The following is a 22,058-nucleotide window of genomic DNA, read 5'->3' as shown; positions in this document are numbered from 1 at the left end:
TATATTCACCATTTTGTCCTTGAACAAGTAACATCCCTCTTAAATGCTGTATATAGCAGCTCTGAGTTCGTATTCTGAAATATCTGCCACAGTGTGCATGAAGGAGTTCTTTAACTCATCAACTGTCGTAGGTTTGTTCAAGGACACTTTTTCCATAGATAGCCCCACAACCAATGAGTTAATAATTGGCGATCTTGTAGATAAAGTTATAGGAAAGTGCCTACTGATAACTAGAGACCGAAATCTTTAGAAATAATGGTAAACTGAAGAAATCTGGAGTTTGCATTGAATGTTATTCTGATTTTTCATTATATGGCGCTGGTTGTAATAAAGATATTGGGAGACTTTGTATTGATACCTCCTTCTAGTATGCTCTCGCTGACGATTTGATAATCTTTCAGGGTTTTTATTAGTCATATATGAACTCGTGTGCCCCGTTTGCGTCTTTTTCCTAGCATTATAATATCGGATGGTAGGTTGTTTCGGACCAGGAAGATAAGATATTGCATCCACAAAGTACTCAACTAATTCTTGATAGAATAACTCAAAGGAATCCATGTCAGAATACAGTAATATATCTGTTAACCACTTCTCAAATTCTATAATAGCCTGTGGTTTTTCATTAGTTTTTTATGCTTATTTTTTTCATTTATTTATTTATTGTCGCTTTAACTTATAACAAAAGTCATATCGCGACACGAATTAATTGATGCTTATTGTGAACCCTATCTTGGTTAATATCAGTCTTACTATTAGCACAGTCTAGTACATACAGTCACGAAGCTCAATACGTAGGAAATATGTATCCAATGATAGTTTAACTTTAGTTGCTAGTAGGATCCTACTACAGTCTAATGTTCCTAATACTCTCAATTGCTAACCGCTTGGAGCAGTGTAGGCCTATCGCGAGAAATGCAAAAAAAAATCACCTCAAGCTTCCTGACTGTATCTACTAGACTGTGCTATTAGCATTAATTTTTTATTTGTTTCTTCTGGTTTCAAGACATTATGTTTTGGATTGTCATACTTAGAAGTTAACGTTTTCCTATAAGCATAGGGATGTGCCTCACTTATATGAATTGAAAGAGATTTAAACATTTTCTACAAATGCTGCAATGTATCATCATCAGCTTGAATGACCATGGAAGAATTGGAGTTAATTTCCAATACAATGTCATTAACAGAATCTTGGGAAGATGGGTGACTTCTATTTATTCCACGTGAAGTGAATTTATCATTACTAGACAGCGGAAAAAAGTCATTCGGATGTGAAGGTCACTACAACGCGAGTAGTTTGTCTCGTCAGAGGGTTGTTGCTTACGTAAGCACGTTTACGTACTTTTTTTATTGGGTTATTTTACGACGCTGTATCAACATCTCAGGTTATTTAGCGTCTGAATGATATGAAGGTGATAATGCCGGTGAAATGAGTCCGGGGTCCAACACCGAAAGTCAGTAGGCATACTAGAGGAGCGTGCAGGTAAGAACTCTTTTCGAATTGATGATTCAGAAGGTGCCCAACATTTTGTGTACTTTTCTATAAACCCTTTAAAGTGAGGATTGTCCAACATTTTGAATGGAATATTGCAACTTATCATCATTCGATACAAATCCTGGCAAAAGTCATATTTGAGGCAGAATTTGAACTTGAACCCATATTTTCTTCTAACATAGAGCAACATTTTTCATGTTTTTCTGTGTATTACATTGATGTTCTAACGATTTTGTTATCTTTTTAATGCACACATACATAACCCACACTTAATTGTTTCACTAGTATCACTACTAAAAATGTGGACACCATATTCTTGTATTAAAGAATACACCCTATGTTTTTAACATCTGTCTTCGGCATTATGATCACGTCACCGAACACAAATGAAGAATATCTTTACGTATCTCAATGTTCTCTGTTCACGTACGGACGAGGACTGACTCAGAACGCAGAGTGGCAGTTGTTTTCGGTGTTCGCGTGGTGCTTTCTGTGGACGGTACCATGTTGCAGATACTTACTTGGGAAGCGTGCACACCTCATGCCATTCTTCGTTTTTATTAATACCAGTCATTGTCTATGTGTACAGGACTTGCAAACTGTAAACATGACTTTTATTTGACTTTTTTTCCGCTGTCTACTCATTACATATCTTGCACTCAGTTTTAACTGACAGGTTACCAGAAGACGTGTATGGATCTCTTAATTTTTACATATTAACTAGATTGGATAGTTAGCTATAATATAAAATAAAATAATAATGAATGTGCAGATTTCAATGGCTGTTGTATACGTTGTTACGTACACTTTTGTAATACTTAGTCCTTCGTTAATGAAGAAAAACGCATATGTATAATGTTCATAAACTCCAACAAATCAGTAACTTCAGTATATGCAAAACAACTAACAGCATGAGAGATTCCCAGACTGCAAAAGTACAAGAAGCAATACTGGTATTTATAATGTATTTATCGTTTGTTATATGGGTTTAAATATTATTTCTCCTGTACTCACAAACTCACTGAATATCACGGCTTTCAGTCGGATCCGTTTTATTCATTAATTTCTTCACTTCTTTCTTCGCTTATAGACTTCGATATTTTATTCCGCATATTTACAATTCCAGATAATGCAATGTTTCATTTCATGTATTCGGGTACTAAAAATTAATGACAACACTATTAGTCTATTTTCACAAGCTAAATTTATTTAGAAACATTTTAACAATACAAATCTTAAGTTTTGTCTTCTTCCATATCAAAGACTCGTTGTCAAACCCGTGTAGAAGTGCGTACTCCATGTGCCCTGTCATTTTGCGACTGTTCTCTCACAAACCTCTCCAAAGCTGTTCGGATTTTATCTCTTCTTTGAAAGTTGATACTCCGCAAAGGCTCTTAATTTTTTTTAACGAAGCGTATACTCATGTCTAGTGAATTCGGTGGATATTCACATTCCCAAAAGAATAGTCGCTTTGGTAATGTGGACCTCGTCACTTAAGCAGTAAGTCTACAAGCGCTTTGTTTGTGTCCTCTGAAATCCCTTCCTTTCCGGAAGGCTTCCATCTGGCAACACACCGATATCTAGGGACTCCCTTCCGCAACTTTTGGCAATACCTAAAGCATTCACTTGTATTTTATCCATAAGAACCTTAAATTATTTCAAGCAACGTTCTTCGCAATTACAAAACAGCAGTTGTAGTATCTATGTAGTCATAAAATCACCAGTAACAAATTTGTAACATTTTATAGCTTATATGTTACTAATTTTGCTATTGAAGGCATTTTTCTTTAAAAAAATACAGCTTCCTTCTTTCTTGTGAAATTATCATATTACAACCTTTCATATTATGATAAGTTCATATAACTTACACTTCTTTAAACGTTATCTTCTGTTGTTGCTAAATCATCTGAACGTAGGCGAAGGTCATTATAGCTATTATAGTGGACATTTGTTATAAATAAAATGATTGTAGTTTTTTATCCAACCTTGCACTACTATTACCAAAATAAATATTAAATAAAGTAGTTTGGGTACATTCTTTTTCATTCCTAAATTTACTTCCAATTAATTTTTAATTTACCATCACTATCAATAATTATAATCCGCGTTTCCTTTTTATTTTATTTACGAATTCTGACTCCTGCTTTTCAGAAAACTCATATGACAATGAACGGAACAATTGCCAATCGGATAGTTGGAATTCTAACACACTACTTAAAACTCTACACCTTCAAGGCTACTTTAAAAATATTAACGCGGTAAATTGACAAGAAAATATTAGTTAGTCGGCAACCTTTTAACATTCGTCATTCTGTTGGAATAAAATTAATAGAACTACAAACCTATGTAATTTTTAAGTATGGTACCTAAGTTACAAACGGTTTAACTACTTTTTTCTCTTTAGACAATTTGTGTTTGTGATAACACAGCTCTAGACAGATGAGGACGACAGCGCATGCACATCCTGAAATATAATAAACACGTATAAATTTGTAGAAAGAAAGCGAGACATCTTGAAACAAATAGGTACGTAATTTTAAACATACTTTTCAAAGTAAGTATTTTCACTTTAACTCTTATAAGCCTTGTCCCATATAAAACCGGTATGCCTCGTACACCCTTTGACAAGGAAACTGATCACTGTTCAGAGACTAAGCTCCACCTCGGAATAGCTCGTGTGCGCTGTGTTTACACGCGTGCGTTTTAATTAGAGAGATTCGAAGCCCGATCTTTGTAACGAGAAGAAAGAACTTATCGCTAAGTCATAAAAGCTTCGTAGGTAATATGTCGTTTCGTGACATATGATACGTCGCTGCTACGACTTTATTTCATCCTCGGACTTCGACGTTTAATACAGTATTTCCCAGTGTGAATTTCGCGTGAACCCGAACGACACAGACAAATTCACGCTATAGAAGAGAGATCATTTTCTGTGTCAAAGGGTGTGCACAGTAATGTGTGCACCTCATGGACTGGATAATAAATAAAAAGATGTTGGCTACACTATCAACGCTACTCTGGCGGTTTCCATTTCTGTAATGTGCTGACAAGCAAACATTCACATGGCGGCAGATAAAAAGTTTATTTTTTCTTCAACCAAGTTAATAATTTCAAAACAAATGCTTATACAAATTTTGGCCACTCGAGCGCAATAAAAAAAACCTCACAAAAAAGTAAGTTTCCCTGGGGTCATTTACAGAAAGAAAACACAATTTGGTAGAAAGATTTATTGGAACAGAAACAGCAATTGTTGAGCTATTTTTCAACATATTCCTCACCCTTAATTTCTTTTGGTTTATTTTATTGAGATTGTGAATTTGCGTTTTAATGGTGATAGCAAGAGAATCTATTTTTCGAATTGAGACATTTCTCATACCGTGGGATCAATAGAGAGGTGCAGACGGCTGTCATACACTGCTTCCGACTCCAGGCGGCAGACTTCTACGACACAGGGATACAAAAGTTGATCCCAAGGTATGACAAATGACTCATTTTCGGTGAAGAATATGTTGAAAAATAGTTCAACAATATTTGTATCTGTTTCAATAAATCTTTCTATCAAATTGTGTTTTATTTCTGTGAACGGCCCCAGGGAAACTTACTTTCTGAGTGGGCCTCGTAATTGCGCTCGAGTGGCCAACATTTGTATAAGCACTTGTTTTGACATTATTAACATGTTGAAAGAAAAATATTATGCCCCGATGAGAATGGTAATACAGTAATAGTCGTGGAAGCGTTGTCGTTTACCAAAAACACGGTGCAGTTTTCAGTTAACAACGAATTGATCTTGTAGAATTTTACATAAAAACTAAAGGACTGAAGGAGACTAAAGATATGTTGGAAGCAAAATATCCTGGTATCAAGGTCCCCTCTACCAGCACAATTCAAGATCTGTATAAGAAATTGAGAGCTTAGGATGAGTTGTATATGCGAAGAAGAATAAGCATACGACAATGAAGGCCCCGGAGGTAAGGTAATCGACAGAATTCATACGGACATAATCAGAAGACCCCAAAAAAATCGATATAAAGATCTCAACAAGTTTGTAAAACCCGTACAACATACCATCGTGAGCTGAGAGCTCAGTTTCCGAGCACACCGTATGACTGTAATGCATGAATTGAAAGAGCCAGGCCAGACAAAGCTAAGAGAGTTCCTTATTGTAACTGGCTCTTGTCTCAGATCGTTAATGGTTATATTCTCTTCTTTATAACAGATGAAGACGGATTTAATCTGTCTGGTTATATTAACTTACAGAATGTCAGATATTGGTTGCAGAATAACCCACTTATTGCACATGAAGAACCTCTTCACTTGAATAAGATAGGCGTTTGGTATGCAGTGTCAGGAATGAGCAGTCACATTTTTTTTCAATGAGTTAATCAACAGCATAATACATCTGAAGATTTTCTCTGCACAATTAACAGAAAATGAGTCTTTCAACCAGATGGTGCAACCGTCCACACAACCAATCAAATTACCGCCCATATCAATAAAGTGTTTCCTGACAATAGGCTTGTCAGTAAAAACCTGTAGCCCCTTCAATCACCGGACTCTTTCATCCTGCGATTTATACTTATGGGAAGATCTGAAGGACAACATATATAGCCCACTAGCAACCCTCGGAAGATCGACCAACTGAAAGAGGTAATTACAAATGCGATACCGAACATATCTCCTAAAAAATTAGAACGTGTTACTCAAAACGTAATCAGCTGATTCAGCTATGTCTGATTGTCTGTGGATGGCACTTCTAGCACTTGCTATAACAGATACATGCTCAAGTATAACATGTTCTATCGAACATGTCATTATAGTATCACTTCCTTTGTAAATACCGTTTCGTTCACTAGTTGCCAGACATACTGCTTTTATATGGGACATTCTGTATTTCAAGTTAATGTATGTAGACAACATTAAGTAGATTGTAGAAATGAATTACAAAGATGATCTACTGGTTCGAAAACGATAACAATAATAATTAAAATTTAAAAGTACGGTACCTGAATAAAGTTGCATTGAAATAAATGTAAAATACCCACTTACGTGCATATACAGTAGGTGAAAATAGTTTACACAAGTATTAAGAAATTTATGGAACATAAATAAAAGTAGGAAACAATTAAATTAAGTAAAAATGTTAAAATTAAGTGACAAGAAATATATAAAAATAATTAAAAACAAAAGTCTGAAAATGCTATGTACATACGTAGGCCTACACGCCTAGAGAAAGAAACAAATTCACTTTCATGACAAGATCGTATGAGTATTAGAAAGTAAAACTGAATTAATCTATAAAAGTATGGATATATTACATATTTTTCTTATAGAAAATATAATAATATTAATAATAATAGTTAAATATACAATGTTAAACATGTGTGTGGGTGCAAGGCGATTGTGGTAAGTAGAGAATCACGAGATAAGAAAAATTTTCGTAGAATGCCGTTGGCGGGTTTCCTTAAAATTAGGCGAATTGCAAGTCTTATACAGTTGTAAGTCAACCTGCTAAGTTATCTAATTAGTTTGAAATCTTTGTAATCGCTGTAAAGAAGTAAAGCATTGCTATAATGGTTTGTTTAAAACAAAGTTAACAGTTATTTTAAACATTTAGTGTAACAGTACTATTCCTAATTCAAAATTAAATGTTAAGAAATACGGATGTCTAACAAGAAATATCTTTATGTGATGCTTAAATTCGTTCTTGCTATTTCAATTTCAGATGAAATTCACAGTTTCTCTCATAAATTCTAGTGTCAGTATTACTACTTCAGACATTATATACGTTGAAGATTTTTTTTATAGAGAAATTAAAGCTTACTATTGTTTTACACCATAAAATAACTGTATTAACTCTAATGAAGAATTAAAATTGACTTCCATAATTTTAAAAGTCACTGTCAGTACTCTTTTGGAATATTGTTTGTATTACAACCCACTCTGTATACAGCGCTTTTCATTATCACCACATTTAGCAACTTATATTGTTCCTACACATCGCGAACAGTAAGTTTGTGAAATAGGAAAAAACTCTAAGTGAGTTCAAATTGTCGATTCAGAAACGAGTTTTAGTGCCGACTGCAAACGACTGATTGAGTGATTGCTGAAGAGCAATTTTATTTAGAATGTTGAATTTGAAAACAACTACTCTGATATCTGTTCTTGCAAGCATAAAATGTTCAGCGATAAATTCTGTATTTTGGATTTATTTTAGAAAGCTACTTCAGGAAAATATTTTCGCTGTGTATAGTACTGCCGTTTGATCTCCGGCCCTGACGTAGCAAACTGCGACTGAATTTTTCTGTGCACACCAGAACTCAAATCAGCAAATTATAGTAAGTTATAATCTGCGTAAAAATTATTATTATTTTTTTTTTGGTTCCTACAGAATATATCTATTATGGTAATAATTAATATTACAGGAAAAAAATTCGCTCCGGCATCGGGGATCGAACTTGGGTCCTTGGTTCTATGTACCAAGCGCTCTCACCATTGAGCTACGCCGAAGTTCAATCCACAGCACCGGATCGAACCCCTTTCCTGCAGTGTTTCTTTTTCCTTTGTCGCCTGACTCCAAGTTGGGCATGTATTGTATGTTGACGTTTTTTATATTAAGTCAACTAACTGCCATTATACAAGGAGCGCACTCAGTTGAGTGACTTGGTGGCCGAGATTCCACAGTAATATGCACAATAATCTGTACACTAATATGCACTGTTGTTCGAAGAATCTATGTAAAGATTATTTTTTTTTGGTACTACAGTGTGTATCCGTTTGGCTCATGTCTTGGGTTCATGCCCATTTGGCGAAACTCTTCGTAACAGCAGACATCACAAGATCAGGTCTGTAATCGCAACATGTCTTAAGTCCAATGGCTACACTACCTATGAAGAAGTCCACGGAATAGCGGATACCGGAAGTTATCCGCGTATTGCTATTATAACATTTAAACCTGGAGAGACAAAAGGTTATATTCTGGATCCGACCATCAGATTCGAGAAGCATCAGAATCAACCTGAGGAGGTTAATCTAGAGAAAAGGGCAATTTCTCAACCCACTATCCCTTATTACAAAACATAATATAAACTCAGGGATATAGAAGCCATCGGATTAATGGTGGGCGCTAGAGGGACCATAACAAAACAATTTGTGTCATTCTGTCATAAATTTAGAGTCCCAACAACAACAACAATTAAGGAAATTTCTATGATAGCTTGGAAGGGTTCTCTGAAGATTTTACGGCGACACTTTTACTTTAATTCAAATTACAGTTGAATTTTCTCATTCTATTTTTTTATCTGTTTTTTTATTTTACTGCAAATTTTCATTATGTGAAATATTATCTACTGTACATTTTAGTTTATTGTAAACAAATTTCTTGTAAGACATTTTTAATGTTCTTAAATGTTACTGTTTAACATTCTTTGTCTTTGGCAATCTCACCAAGTTGAGGAAGATTAAATGTTATGTTATTAAATGGTTAATATAATTCAGATAATCGCCCTCGGTAGCGCAGTTAGTAAAGCGCTGGCTTCCTATGCTCGAGGTTGCGGGTTCGAACCCGGCCGAGGTCGATGGCATTTAAGTGTGTTTAAATGCGACAGGCTCATGTCAGTAGATTTACTGGCACGTAAAAGAATTCCTGCGGGACAAAAATTCCGGCACACCGGCGACGCTGATATAACCTTTGCAGTTGCTAGCGTCGTTAAATAAACCATAATTCAATTAATTCAGACAGCATTATTAATACGACATTTTAAACTCTGAATGACTTCAAAATATGCATTACCCTCAGTAATAACACAATTTATGATACTGAAATAAATAAACGAATCAACTGAGAAACAATCAATTTGGGTGTTAAAATCAACACTCTGGAGTTAAAAGATAGATCAGAGAATTTATATCATTATGATACACTTAAAGTTTTAATTCAGAATATCATAATTTATAATTAAATGTGAAGCGTGGCAATTGAACCAAACAGAACGAAATACATTACTCGTTACTGAATGGATTTTATAGGGCATGCTGCTCTTAATCCAAATTAGAAAAAAATTACCTAATGAGGTTGCAGGAGACGTGATGGAAATGAACCGGAAAACAATTTTAGTCATAATAGAGAATAAATAACTCAAATAATATGGCCACGTCAGAAGAATGTCACAAAAAAGATACCGAAAATATTGTAGGTGAGGATGTCAGAAGAATGAAAACACCGTGGGACACTAGATGAAGTTTGTTCTGCGAAACAACAATGATGGAATGAAGGTAACTTGAAAAAGGAGTTCAAATCACATGGCTCTATTGAGATTTGAAACGGAAAGGCGTACACTCTGTAAAAACCGACGACGAGACGATGCCTTCAAAAATTGTTCCTTTCTTTATTATAATTTATAAAGTGTAAGTATAAACGTTAACTGTGTTACAAATTTATTTTAATCAATCTCTTGATGTTTGCAAACTTCCGCAATAAGTTGAGTGCAAAGTCATCTTGTATTTCCCTTTTCTCTGACTTTTGAAGGAAACAGGAAATACTGTGAAGTACTCTAGTACCACGCCTTCGCACAGTTATTTATTATTGTTACTGTTACCACCACCACAACCGCCACCGCAACCATTACGACTACTAACAACAACTACTCCTATTACTACTACTCAATTAGCATGCTTTCAATTTGTGATATTATTCAGGTCGGTAAAATAAGATGATATAAATGGAGCAATAATGTACAAACATATCAGAAAGAAACATAATCACGTGGAATAAACTTGTTCTGTCTACTACAAACTTCCCAGAATAATGTCGAAAGTTATCAAAAAGTCCAAAAAGACTTGTCTCATGGTAGCTACTGACACTTTTCAACAGAGTTGTCGTAGACCTACATGAATTTGAAGTATTGAACTTACCGAGACCGAGAACAAAGAAGGAACCCTGCATGTCGTCCAGGTTGACAGTGTGGGTGGTGGCTTCCATGATACGACTCGTGGACCAGCACCGATCCTTCCTGGGCAGATGCTCTAGGTACCACTTGTACATGAGGCCTGACTGGTGCATCCGACGGAGCCTGCAGCAAGTACATCTGTTGCATCACCTTTCTCGATTCATTAACCATAATTAATAAGTATACTGTAAGTCACATTGATCTGTGCTTGCAATACTTACAATTTGTGGTTAAGTTTTTGGTATAAACAAAAACAATGTACCGGTATCCAACATTTCAGTACATTTAACTTTCATTCAGGATATGACTAAATTGTAACTTCATTTAGTTCTTTCTTCTCTTTTAACAACACTTTAAACTTTAGAAACTACTGAAAAATATCAAGAACACATTGGAATGAGAATGTTTAGAAGCATAAAAGAGTAAAGGTACGATCATACGTCTCCAATTTTGCAGCGCTGCAGTACAAAATTACACCGCAACTCTCGTATTGCGACGTGTGAACAATGGTGCAATCCGAAAAGTAGCGGCTGCCGAACCAGCTGCTCGCTACTTTTCATGCTGTGCTCAGCTTAAAGTAGCGATGTAGTGCTGCAGCATTTTTTATATCGGTTTTGTTGGAACTTTTACAGCGGTTGCGACCAGTGTTGCCACCCAAATATGCCATTGATACTTTATATCGTTTGGTTACGGTATATTTAATGTTTGATGTGATAAAAATAAATGATTCGTAATAGTTATCAAATGTACAACACAGAGTATATTTGCTGATGATGTAATTTTTTTTTAATTTTCCGTAGCGTAGTTTTAAACAGGAGAGCTTACAACATTGCATACGAGAATACACTATTGGCCCTGAAGTATATAGGAGTTTTTATAATTATACCTTATAATTAAAATGTAAATTTCTGAATACTAGTTAGGACAGAAAAACAAATACCTAATATACCTACTTGAACCAAGAGAGTGCTTGTTGAATTTACAAATGCCGATTTCCAGTGGCGGCTCGTGGGTATTGAATTCAAGGGGGCTGCATACAAAAATAAACCATGCAACTTACCTTATTTAAAGATTAGTTCCATGCGCCTTGCCTTGCAGGTTGCAAACTTTTGAATCATCTTATTAAAATCTGATATGTCGTTTAACATAGTCTTTACAATGGAAAACATAGCTAATGCGGTCAGTCTCTCTTCTCTCATCGTATTTCTGAGATAGGATTTTACTCTCTTCAAACACGAAAAGCAACGTTCTGGTTCGGAAGTTGTCATTGGTATGGTGATAGCTATGGGTAATAGTTCCACAACTTCTGAAAATGAGGCCTGCAAGTTCTCGGATAGAAGAAACTGCAAGAGCTTTACTGCGTCACTGATATTTCTGAATTCTTGTCTCTGATACAACACAGTGAGTTCCGTTTTTAGTTTGTCTTTATCGAAATTGGAAAAAGTTTCACACATACATTTAGGTCATTTTCAGGAAATGAGCTTTTGTAGCATTCAAATTTTTCTTGACACAGAAGAGAAGATAATATCAAATTATCTATGAACTGGAATCGGGTGTTAGCTTGTGTGAAAATGAGGTCACACACTTCCTTGGCTGCCGCAACCCTTGTCTGAATCCCTTCGCCCTTACGACGTTTTTTAGGGATTTAATTTTCACAGATCTCGCTGCTCAACTGTGCACTGTTCCGTATTCTCTGTATGGCATTAACAAAGCTAGATATGCAGAGTCAGCCTCGGTAGCATAGTCGGTTGCGGGTTCGATCCCGACCCAGGCCGATGGCATTTAAATGTGTTTAAATGAGGCAGGCTTATTTCAGTAGATTTACTGTCATTTAAAAGAATCCTGCAGGACAAAATTCCGGCACACCGGCGACGCTGATATAACCTCTGCAGTTGCGAGTGTCGTGAAATAAACCATAATTTAATTTATTATATGCAGATTTGAACCTTAGAAATATCTAGCTGGCGATGTTGTAGTTGGTTGTATAATATATCTACATGATACATCAATAAATGAAAAAACTGAGCCAGAAATTTCAGGATCTTCAAGAGTACGCACCAGGGCGCTTGCCTCATTTATTGTGATATTGTTACATGTTTCAGATTCCATTATATTTTGAAAACATTCTAGCAGTGGCTCCTTCTTCTCATGAACAACATTTACTGTTCTTATTTTAAAACTCCATCTTGTTGCCCCAGCTGATGGAATTGTCTTTGAAACATATTAATCTAATACAAGATGTGTGGAGATCGAGAGAAGAAAGCTGGGATATTGGACAAATTAGCAAAAAATATGCGAGCTTTGTGGGCTATTTTGTTTAGCGGCTCTTTCCATTATGAGATTCAACTGATGGGCACTTAATTTCACATTTCTCCTGAATTGTTAACATACTGAACTGAATAGACGGTAAATATTGTACAGAATTAAACATTGTTGCACTTGTTATACTCACAACATTAAAAAAAAAAGTATTTAAAACTGAGCGCTACTGACAAACCGCTGCAAATTTTGCAGCGCCTGGAAACTCTGGATTCTTGGCGAGGGGTAGCAGGGGGAGGAGTAAAACTAACGCGCAAAGCATCCCAGACGAGACTGGCAGCTCCAGGGGAGGAAGTGGCTTCACCAATCCGTCCTTGTCTCTCGGTTTGCTCTGGCAGCACCAGGGGAGGAAGTGATTGCGTGCATGTCAATGAGAACGACATTTTTTTTTAATTCGAGCCGCTAAATAGAGAGTGTATAATAAATGTATTTCACAACATAAAACGTGAAAAGAGCCACAAATGTCTGGGGGTGCTGCAGCTCCGCAGCCCCCCTTCGAAAGCCGCCCCTGGCCGATTTCTACAACAAAAAGGAAAAGGCTTTAGCAGAAATTGCTAGTGCAATGCAAATTTCAGAAGATGGTGTTTAAAAAAATCCAGTCTCTTCGGGACCAGTACAATAAAGAAAGGTTTAAAAATAATGTTCCTAATACTTGCAAAAAGTTTTTATACCATAACATTAAGGCCTATTCATCCCCGTCGTCATAGTTCTCTAAGAAGATCGTGGGCCTAACTTCAAATTGTTCTGTATTTCTACTCTTTCTTTGCCCCAGCATCGTCTGCTTTTTGTAGTTTAACGTTTTGCTCTCCATTTCATAATTACGCAGCCTCAATTTAGCTGCAGCTTTGCGTATCTAAATCGAATCAGGTTGGTTGGCTGGTTCCTAATGGCAGACAATGAAGATTTGCTTCATTTGTCTTCTGATATCCCAATAAAGTTCCACTAAGTTAGTATTATTTTTCAGTTTTTCACATTCCTGCAGGTGATATATATTTAATTACTGTATTCAAATTATGAAGTGGTTACTCTGGTAGATTTTGATCTTGTATAGGAGACCTGCGAGGCAGTTGTGGCCGATGTTTAATCGAAATATTGTTGCTGATTCTTTTCTTGGTTTCTTCTTGTTGTGCCAGATGTCTTGTATATTTTTCCATATTTTGTCGTTTGTAAACTATTTTTGAGGAATTATTCTTTGGTTATTTTTTTTAAACTAGGATCTCTGTTGAATAAAAATTCGTCACTTTTTTGGTGGGTTGGATGTTGGTTCCTTCCTTGGCGAATGCATCTGCCACTACAGCATCGCGTCCACGGCAGACCTTAAACCGTACGTATCCCGTGGGTGGTGCAAAATGAGTAACATATGTGGCACAACAGACATCCCGCCAAACCCAAAAACGGTTCTTCTAGGAACCAAACTTGAATATTGTGCAGTGGAATGCTGGAGAACTGCGAGGATTCTTTAATGCACTTTGTAATAACCAACAGCACTAGGTACTTTAAAAACAATGCTGGCAACTCTTTTCTTTGAAACTATGTTATGGAATATATATATATATATATATATATTATTGTATCCCCATGAAATATACCATGTTTACATTTTACATATAAAAACTACCACGAATCGTTTACTTTCATCACATTAAACACTAAAATATTTGTAGAAACAATACAAAGTAATGCTGTCATAGTTAGGTGGCAACACTGCTCGCGATCGCTGAAAAAGTTTCAGTGAAACCAACACAAAAAGTGCAACCCTGAGAAAAAGTTGCGAACAGCTGTTCGGTAGCGGCTATTTTCCGAGTAGCACTGTTATTTACACGTCGCAGTAAGTGAGTTGCGCAGTATTTTGTACAGCAGCGCTGCAAAAATAGCGAGTGTGATCGTACCTTCAGTAACAATTATTTACTTGTGCTCCCAGTTCAGTGGTAAGCAAATAATTGGCATTAAACATGGCTCTGTTATTACTCTTACGTTCCACATATCTACATGGTAAAAGAATAGTTTGATTAGCTATAGTATAGGCTACTTACTCTCTGTTGACCAACTTCAGATACGGACTCCCGAACTGCATCATCATTGCAACTTGTTCCTCTAAAAAATCTTCTTCTCCTGAAACATACACCAGAGTTTTATTCGTTACTATCCTACGTCAAGCAGGGAGAACAATACCTCTGCTTCTTGCGGTCTCTGTATGATAAGAAATTGACATATTTTACAAAAACTGAATGAACATTGAGCAGGGTACCAGAGAAGTTCTGAAAGTTACACCGAACAGAATTCTTATTTTGCCGGGATTCGGAATAGCTATAGTACCATAAATTCACAAAATTAGAAAGAGACACGAAATAAATGAAAGTATAATAATTTGTAATAAATAAACAATATGATTAAGATACACTTCTGCCTGATATGTACAGAAACAAAAATAAAATTTGGAGCTCCCTTAGTGTATAAGTTTCGCTTACAACACTGCGCATGTGCAGTAAACAAGGGTCTTTGTATACTGTATATGCTACTTGTGGACAGTTGTGTGAAATTGTTGCCAAATACAGGTGAACTCCCATCAAGACTCGTTCCAAATTTTAATTCCGTATCTGTACATCTATTATGAGGTAATATATCTCACTTGACGATATGTTGGAGGAAGAACAGTTGTTTGTACACATCTGAAGTATGATTATTGTAATATGTTACTGGTCAGTGATGTATGCAATGAAGGGCTTAGTTGTCTTATTAGTGATGCCTTACTGGTGTCACTTATGGGGTCCAAACCTGTCTCTGGACAGTTGACTAAACAACATCATTAAGATAAATATAGCCTACTTTCTTGTTATTCTTCTTACTCGTTTCGTAAAAATTTATTTCTTCATCATGTTATCAATCATGTCCTAGTTCATGTTTTATTTTGTCTATCATTCAAACATGTACTGTCTACCAAAACAATAAAATAAAATTTCGTTTTCCACAATGTGACCCAAAAATATCATATCTGATTTCATAAAATTATAAGGTTGAAATATCACGCATTCATTATACAATAGCCTAAGCCAGCAGCTGTCAGACTGTTTTGTTATTTAATACAGGGTACTTATGAAAGAGTACGTACTCTAGGGTAGTGTTCCTCACCTTTTGACTCCCATAAACGTAAATTAATTAATTAATTGATATTTCGCGACACTTTTACAAATATTAATAAAAACTCATATTCGCAACTAGTTCAAAGTGTTTGGTTGCCTTGATAGTTTGAAACGACATGTTTGACCACGTCGATATTTGCGAGTTTCGACTTGCCATGCACATCGCACCCTCACAATCTTGACGTGTTCAAACTCACGATTATTGAGAAAAACGTGGACCAAGAAGATGCTATTATTGACCGTTTGTTGACAGCACGAACATTAAAAAAATACAGTTGTCGGATTATTTCCCAGGCAATAACAATAATTTCAAGAAAAGATGGATACTCAGTCCGTTCCATGTAAACGTTGTTGCCTGCAAATTTATCAGTTCAGCATCACGATCAATTTATCGAAATATCAGCTGATAAAACACAACTACAATTTACATTGGAAAATTTAGTTAAGTTTCGCCTTACCCTTTTAAGTGAATACGGAAATTTCGTCATGTGATAATTTAATACTCAAGTTTAATATTAGGCAAGGAAGTGCAGTAAGGATGTTAATTTATTTATTTTAATGGCAATATTACAAATGAATAAAGAGTAAAATCATTATCCCATTAATTCCATCATTTTCGATCTAGCTTCCCAAGTTTTTGTCGCGAAATATCCACCGCTTTATGTATGTTTTAAGCACTGCTTTGGGGAATTTTAATTCACCACAAAATAGGGCCCCTAATCATTTATACTGTACATAACATAAATAGGGCGGTGGTTCTTATAATTAAGGAAAAACAAAAGTTTTGTTTGAATAGGGGCACCAGCCTATCTTGATCCAATATCTGAATGTTAATATCTGAGAATCTTCCCTGATATCGTATTCGAACTTACGAGCCGAACTTAACACAAAATTATCGTACATAAGAATTCGCTGTTCAATACTATATTCGATTGTATTTTAAGATATAAATCAATCATAAACGTGAACACACGTGTACAATACCCAACCTTGTTTTGGCAAGGAGACTGCGACGCAATCGGTGATAGCAATGTTGTCGCGTTTACTCACCGGTTAACACGCAGTCTCCATAACCAGCGTGTCACGCAGCCGCGTAGCGGTAAGGAAGTAAGTAATCTTCTCACTCAATAGTATGTTGGTAAAATAAAATTATTTATAAAGTTGAGAGCAACAAGAGACCCAAAGAAAATCCGTCATCTTTCGATCTTTTCCAGTTAAGTCAATGTCGGAAATCGAATCCAAGTTCGCTCTAGAAGTGAGTTAGCCTATAGGAAGGACTGGATCTTGTATGCTATTGTAATAGTCATATCTCCAAAACACTTTTCTTCTTCTTGTTTTCCTGAATACGCATACGTGAATTCAGAGATACAAATGTTTTCCATATCTTACAAGAAACATGTTTCAATAATAGACATTTTGATTCAGTAAAGACTTTTGTTTCTGAAATTTGATGCTGAAAACAGTGAAAATGTTTCTGGGCGGAAAAGTACCTTTAAAATAAATTCCACTACCCTGCCGGAAATGTAACTCCGATGTTATAACTGTTTAGCTTAAAACGCTAACTCAGAACAGAGACAATTATTATGAAGTTAAATTGAGGGGTTGGGTGCAAGAAAGGCACTTCTCTCAAATGCAAGTTTTGAGAAAATTTATGTTGAAAATTCAAACCGTAATAATGTTATCTATGCACGCCTTTACATTTTGAGTACTCCTGACACATCCTCTAAAATGTCCTTCTTGCACCCAGTCCCTCAATTAATAACAGAAAGCGACATAAAACTTTGTTAAAATTATGAGAAAAGTATTTCAAATAATTCACCTAAGGCGAAGTCGCAAGAATTTGTTGCGAGAAACTCTTTCTTCATTAAATTCAGTAGGTTCAGTTTCCACTCAATGAAGACATGCGAACCGCTTCGAACCTTGGTCACCATCTCTGCATTCTGTTCGTCATGTACTATTGCACCCTCGTATAACTCCTTGTATTTGGGATAGTCTTGCTCCTGTTTCCGAACAGACATGAATAGATAATTCTTTACACAAAACAACGTAATACAAATATATTTTATTTAGTATGCATTTCTGTATATAGACTTAATTTGCTTCCTCTATTTTTCTCCGAATTTTTTGTCCAATGGAGGGAACGGGAATGTTACTGGAAGCAAGTAAAGAGATAGGTTTGGAAGTAAACCCCGAAAAAACAAAATATACGATTATGTCTGGTGATCATAACATACTACGAAATGGAAGTATAAAAATTTTTAATTTATCTTTTGAAGAGGTGGAAAAATCCAAATAACTTGGAGCAACAGTAACAAATATAAATGACACTCGAGAGGAAAATAAACATAGAATAAATATGGGAAATGCCTGTTATTATTCGATTGAGAAGCTTTTGTCATCCAGTCTGCCCTCAAAAAAGCTGAAAGTTAGGATTTATAAAACAGTTATATTACTGATTGTTCTGTATGGTTGTAAAACTTGAACTCTCACTTTGAGAGAGGAACAGAGGCTAAGGGTGTTTGAGAATAAAGTGCTTAGGAAAATATTTGGGGCTAAGAAGGATGAAGTTATAGGAAAATAGAAAAAGTTACACAACGCAGAACTGCACGCATTATATTCTTCATCTGGCATAATTAGGAACATTAAATCCAGACGTTTGAGATGGGCAGGCCATGTAGCACGTATGGGCGAATTCAGAAAAGCATATAGACTCTCTATAGCCTCTATATTATAGAGTGTTAGTTGGGAAGACCTTTGTGGAGACCGAGACGTAGCTGGGAGGATAATATTAAAATGAATTTGGGATATGATGGTAGGGACTGGGTTAATCTTGCTGAGAATAGGGACCGATGGCGGGCTTATGTGAGGGCGGCAATGAACCTTCGGGATCTCTAAAAGCCATTTGCAAGTAAGGAGGATATTGACTGTTCGCCCATATGAAGCTACTTGTATAGACCAATTTGCCGACAGAGTAGTTGCCCAGATTTCATCATAGAAGGCTGGTCTACGCTACATCCACATGAGATCAGATGATGATGGAGATTTATTGGGATGCCACAGGAGAACCGGGGAAAACCCCTGTGCTACCTGGACTACGGGCTTGCCCAATAAGTCATTAATCGGGAATCGAACTCGGAACCACAGAATTATTATTATTATTTATTTTTTTCTCTCTCGCTGTTATTTACACTCGCTTTAATATCTTTGGTCACATCGCGAGTTAATCTTTTGGGTGAAATCCGAAGGCCTGTGCAGTACTGTTGAGACTGGTTCTATTGTTGTGAACTAGATGGCGATTCTCTGTATTACTGATTTGTTATGAATATGATTTCGGTGATGAATGAGGCCGGTGATATTCAGGGATGTTGTGGCCCGAATTTCCTGGCATTTGCCTTACGGTTGAGGGGAAACCCTGAAAAACCTCAACAGGAAATTCAACCAGATCGGGAATCGAACTCGGGTCCTCTACGTAAGAGACCAGCATTGATGATTGGAGAAAGATTTTAAGGAAACTAGAACTATTACGACGAAATATATCCCAGTATCATCTTTCTTCACCAGGATCTGAAGTTGAATCTGAGCTATGAAAAGTTAACGTTCTATTTGTTTTGCTAACATGGAACTACACGAATGATCACCTACAATGGATTTAAATCTTTGTATATTCAAGTTGAATTTGTTACAGAAAAGATGGTGCTAGTGTAGATTTTTTAGGGAGCTCCACTTTCTCTTATACACACTGTAATTTATGAAAATAGATGGACAAACTCATATTCAAGGATCTCACGTTCAAATCAAGTAAGCCTACTAATAATTTATAATCTATAAGGAACAAATCCGGGATAACTTTTAAATAAGCAACTGCAATAATTACTAAAATTATTGTATTCTGTATACGAAGCATAGGTATATCTCCTCGACAAGAACCAGGTCGTTAGAATTCACTTTTCACGGTGCTTACCCTGAGATGATGCTCAATGGACGTATCCTTGAGAAGCCCCCAGGAGACGGTGCCCTTGCGAGCCATCAGCTCTTCGATGTTGGTGATAGCGATCTTGTATTTGGGGAACGTTAGGAAGGCAACCAGGTTGCCCCCGTACGAAGTTACAATCACCAAGACGACAAGCCACCACGAACCTATTAGGATGCGACCGCTGTCAGCTTCCGGAAGGTATGTACCGCCTGCAATAGTAGCAGCAGTAATGATAATGATGATAATAACAATAACATTAATAATATGTCTCAAATCTTATCTTTATGATACCATGAACTTCAATTACTGGGTGTTTGTTTACAAAATGAAATGTCAGTGGCATATGTACTATCGGCTACCAAGCTGGGAAGTCGCTTATACGAATCACTCAGTAGCAGCAGTGTAACTAAAATGTGTTTTTCCCCTAATGCATTAGTGACTCTAGGTTGGTAAAACTTTTAATTACCGATACCTAAAGAAAATGTTGAAACTGCCCGAATTTTTGTTCTAAATATATTCGGCACCTGTCTAAAGAACTACCCGTCACTCGCAGAGGCAATTACCTGACGGATGTTAGCTTTCAGTTCTTGTAAGATACTGAGATTATTCCGTTTATTTTATCCCTTATTTTACCCAACAGATAAAAGTCACATGCGTGAGATCAGGGGGTCGAAGAGGCTATACGTTATTATTAATAACTCTGCATTCGATCATGTAGATTATATTCTTTACAGGCACAGTTTCAATTATTTTGGGAGTTACATAGTTATGCAGCTGGAACTAGACATCATTCCAGAACAAAGTAATATATGGGTCTATGTCTCCACTCATCTGATTCAATAGGAATATACACTCACAATATGTGGTGTGACCCTAGTTTCAGGTTCGCCTGCTCGTATTTTTTGTATTACATTAACTTTTTAACTTTTCAAGTGTAATAAATTTGTAACTGTGTGCACTGATAAGAGTGAAATTCCTGTTTCTTTTTTTGTACTAAAACCCTAATATAATTGTGAGGAACATTTTATAGGAAATAATCTGTAAGAATTTCCATCTGTAGAAATTTGGTAGTTAGGTTATGGGTCGTTGTAAGGCTAGAAACTTTGACATCGGAAAATCGTCCTGCATAATATCGTCTTCTAAATTAGCGTGCCGAATCTGTTAATGCGTACGAATCGTATGTACATAAATAATTGTTGTTTTATAGGTAAGATAAAACCTATCATATTATTATACTGCAAACAAAAAACAGTAGAGCAGTGTACTGGAAATAAGTAGGCCTACCGGTAACGCAAAACTAGTCACTGTGATAGCTGTTTAACAGAGAATACCGGTATCGCTTTTGTCGAGTGCGAAACCTCCAGTACAGGCAGCTTTGACAACCTTCACCAAAAGCGCAAAAGCCAAGTGTTCCACATTGAAAACAGACACCCAGTATAATCGTTACGTCTACTACATTGATATTTAACCAAAATTATATAAGCTTAGAAAAAACAATAATGGTAGAAGTGGCAATAGTACTGTAGTAGTGATGATGGAGATGTGGTAATACTACTAGTAGTAATGGTGGTGGTGGTAGTAGCAATAGTAATTGTGACGATAGTCGTAGTGATAATCTTAGTTTTAACAGATGGGACGTTGTAATGCCAATATTTCTGTGACATTTATAATGGTCAAAGTTGTTGTGGGGCAGATTTTCTCCGAATATTTAGTTTTACTCTCTATTGTCATCCAACTATTGCTCCATTATCATCTCATCGGCTCTGATTTGATTTGCTTCTGTAGCTGAAAAAGGGCATTTTACGAATTTAATAATATCTTAACCATTATTTAATGTCAGAGTCACAGAATTTCGTCTATTGTCAGGCCGAAAAGTTATGGGTATTGTAATATCATTCCCAATAAAATTAAAGCTTGAAAATATATTTTTCATCATGATTATTGCCCTACTTTCAAGATAATAATGGCTTGAAAGTCAATTTTTTTTGCCACAATTTATACCTATTTGATTGTTTTAGTAGGTCTACAATAGTATAATAATTATCATGAGTTGAAAGTATTTTTTTTGTCATGTCTGTTATAAGTAACTTACATATTATAAACACAGACAGACTATATATATATATATATATATATATATATATATATATATATATATATATATAAAATCTACTAGCACTGATTCATCG

The 22,058-nt window shown here is 35.9% G+C and overlaps 1 protein-coding gene across 1 annotated transcript in view; it reads right to left on the bottom strand.

The window, feature by feature from the left end:
- Positions 1 to 1,508: 1,508 nt before the first annotated feature.
- Ir93a (Ionotropic receptor 93a) overlaps positions 1,509 to 22,058 on the bottom strand; it is a 42,296-nt gene continuing 21,746 nt past the window's right edge. The window contains exons 13-17 of the mRNA XM_069825132.1: positions 19,858 to 20,078; positions 17,716 to 17,896; positions 14,790 to 14,868; positions 10,403 to 10,560; positions 1,509 to 3,956 (exon numbers count right to left, since the gene is read on the bottom strand). Of these exons, the coding sequence (XP_069681233.1) occupies positions 3,859 to 3,956; positions 10,403 to 10,560; positions 14,790 to 14,868; positions 17,716 to 17,896; positions 19,858 to 20,078 (737 nt within the window). The 3' untranslated portion in view covers positions 1,509 to 3,858. The remainder of the gene's footprint in view (positions 3,957 to 10,402; positions 10,561 to 14,789; positions 14,869 to 17,715; positions 17,897 to 19,857; positions 20,079 to 22,058) is intronic.

Source organism: Periplaneta americana, chromosome 4 (assembly GCF_040183065.1).
Source record: "Periplaneta americana isolate PAMFEO1 chromosome 4, P.americana_PAMFEO1_priV1, whole genome shotgun sequence".
NCBI classification, from domain to species: Eukaryota; Metazoa; Arthropoda; class Insecta; order Blattodea; family Blattidae; genus Periplaneta; species Periplaneta americana.
The sequence above is the reverse complement of the archived record's forward strand: the minus strand, read 5'-3'. Positions and strand labels throughout refer to the sequence as shown.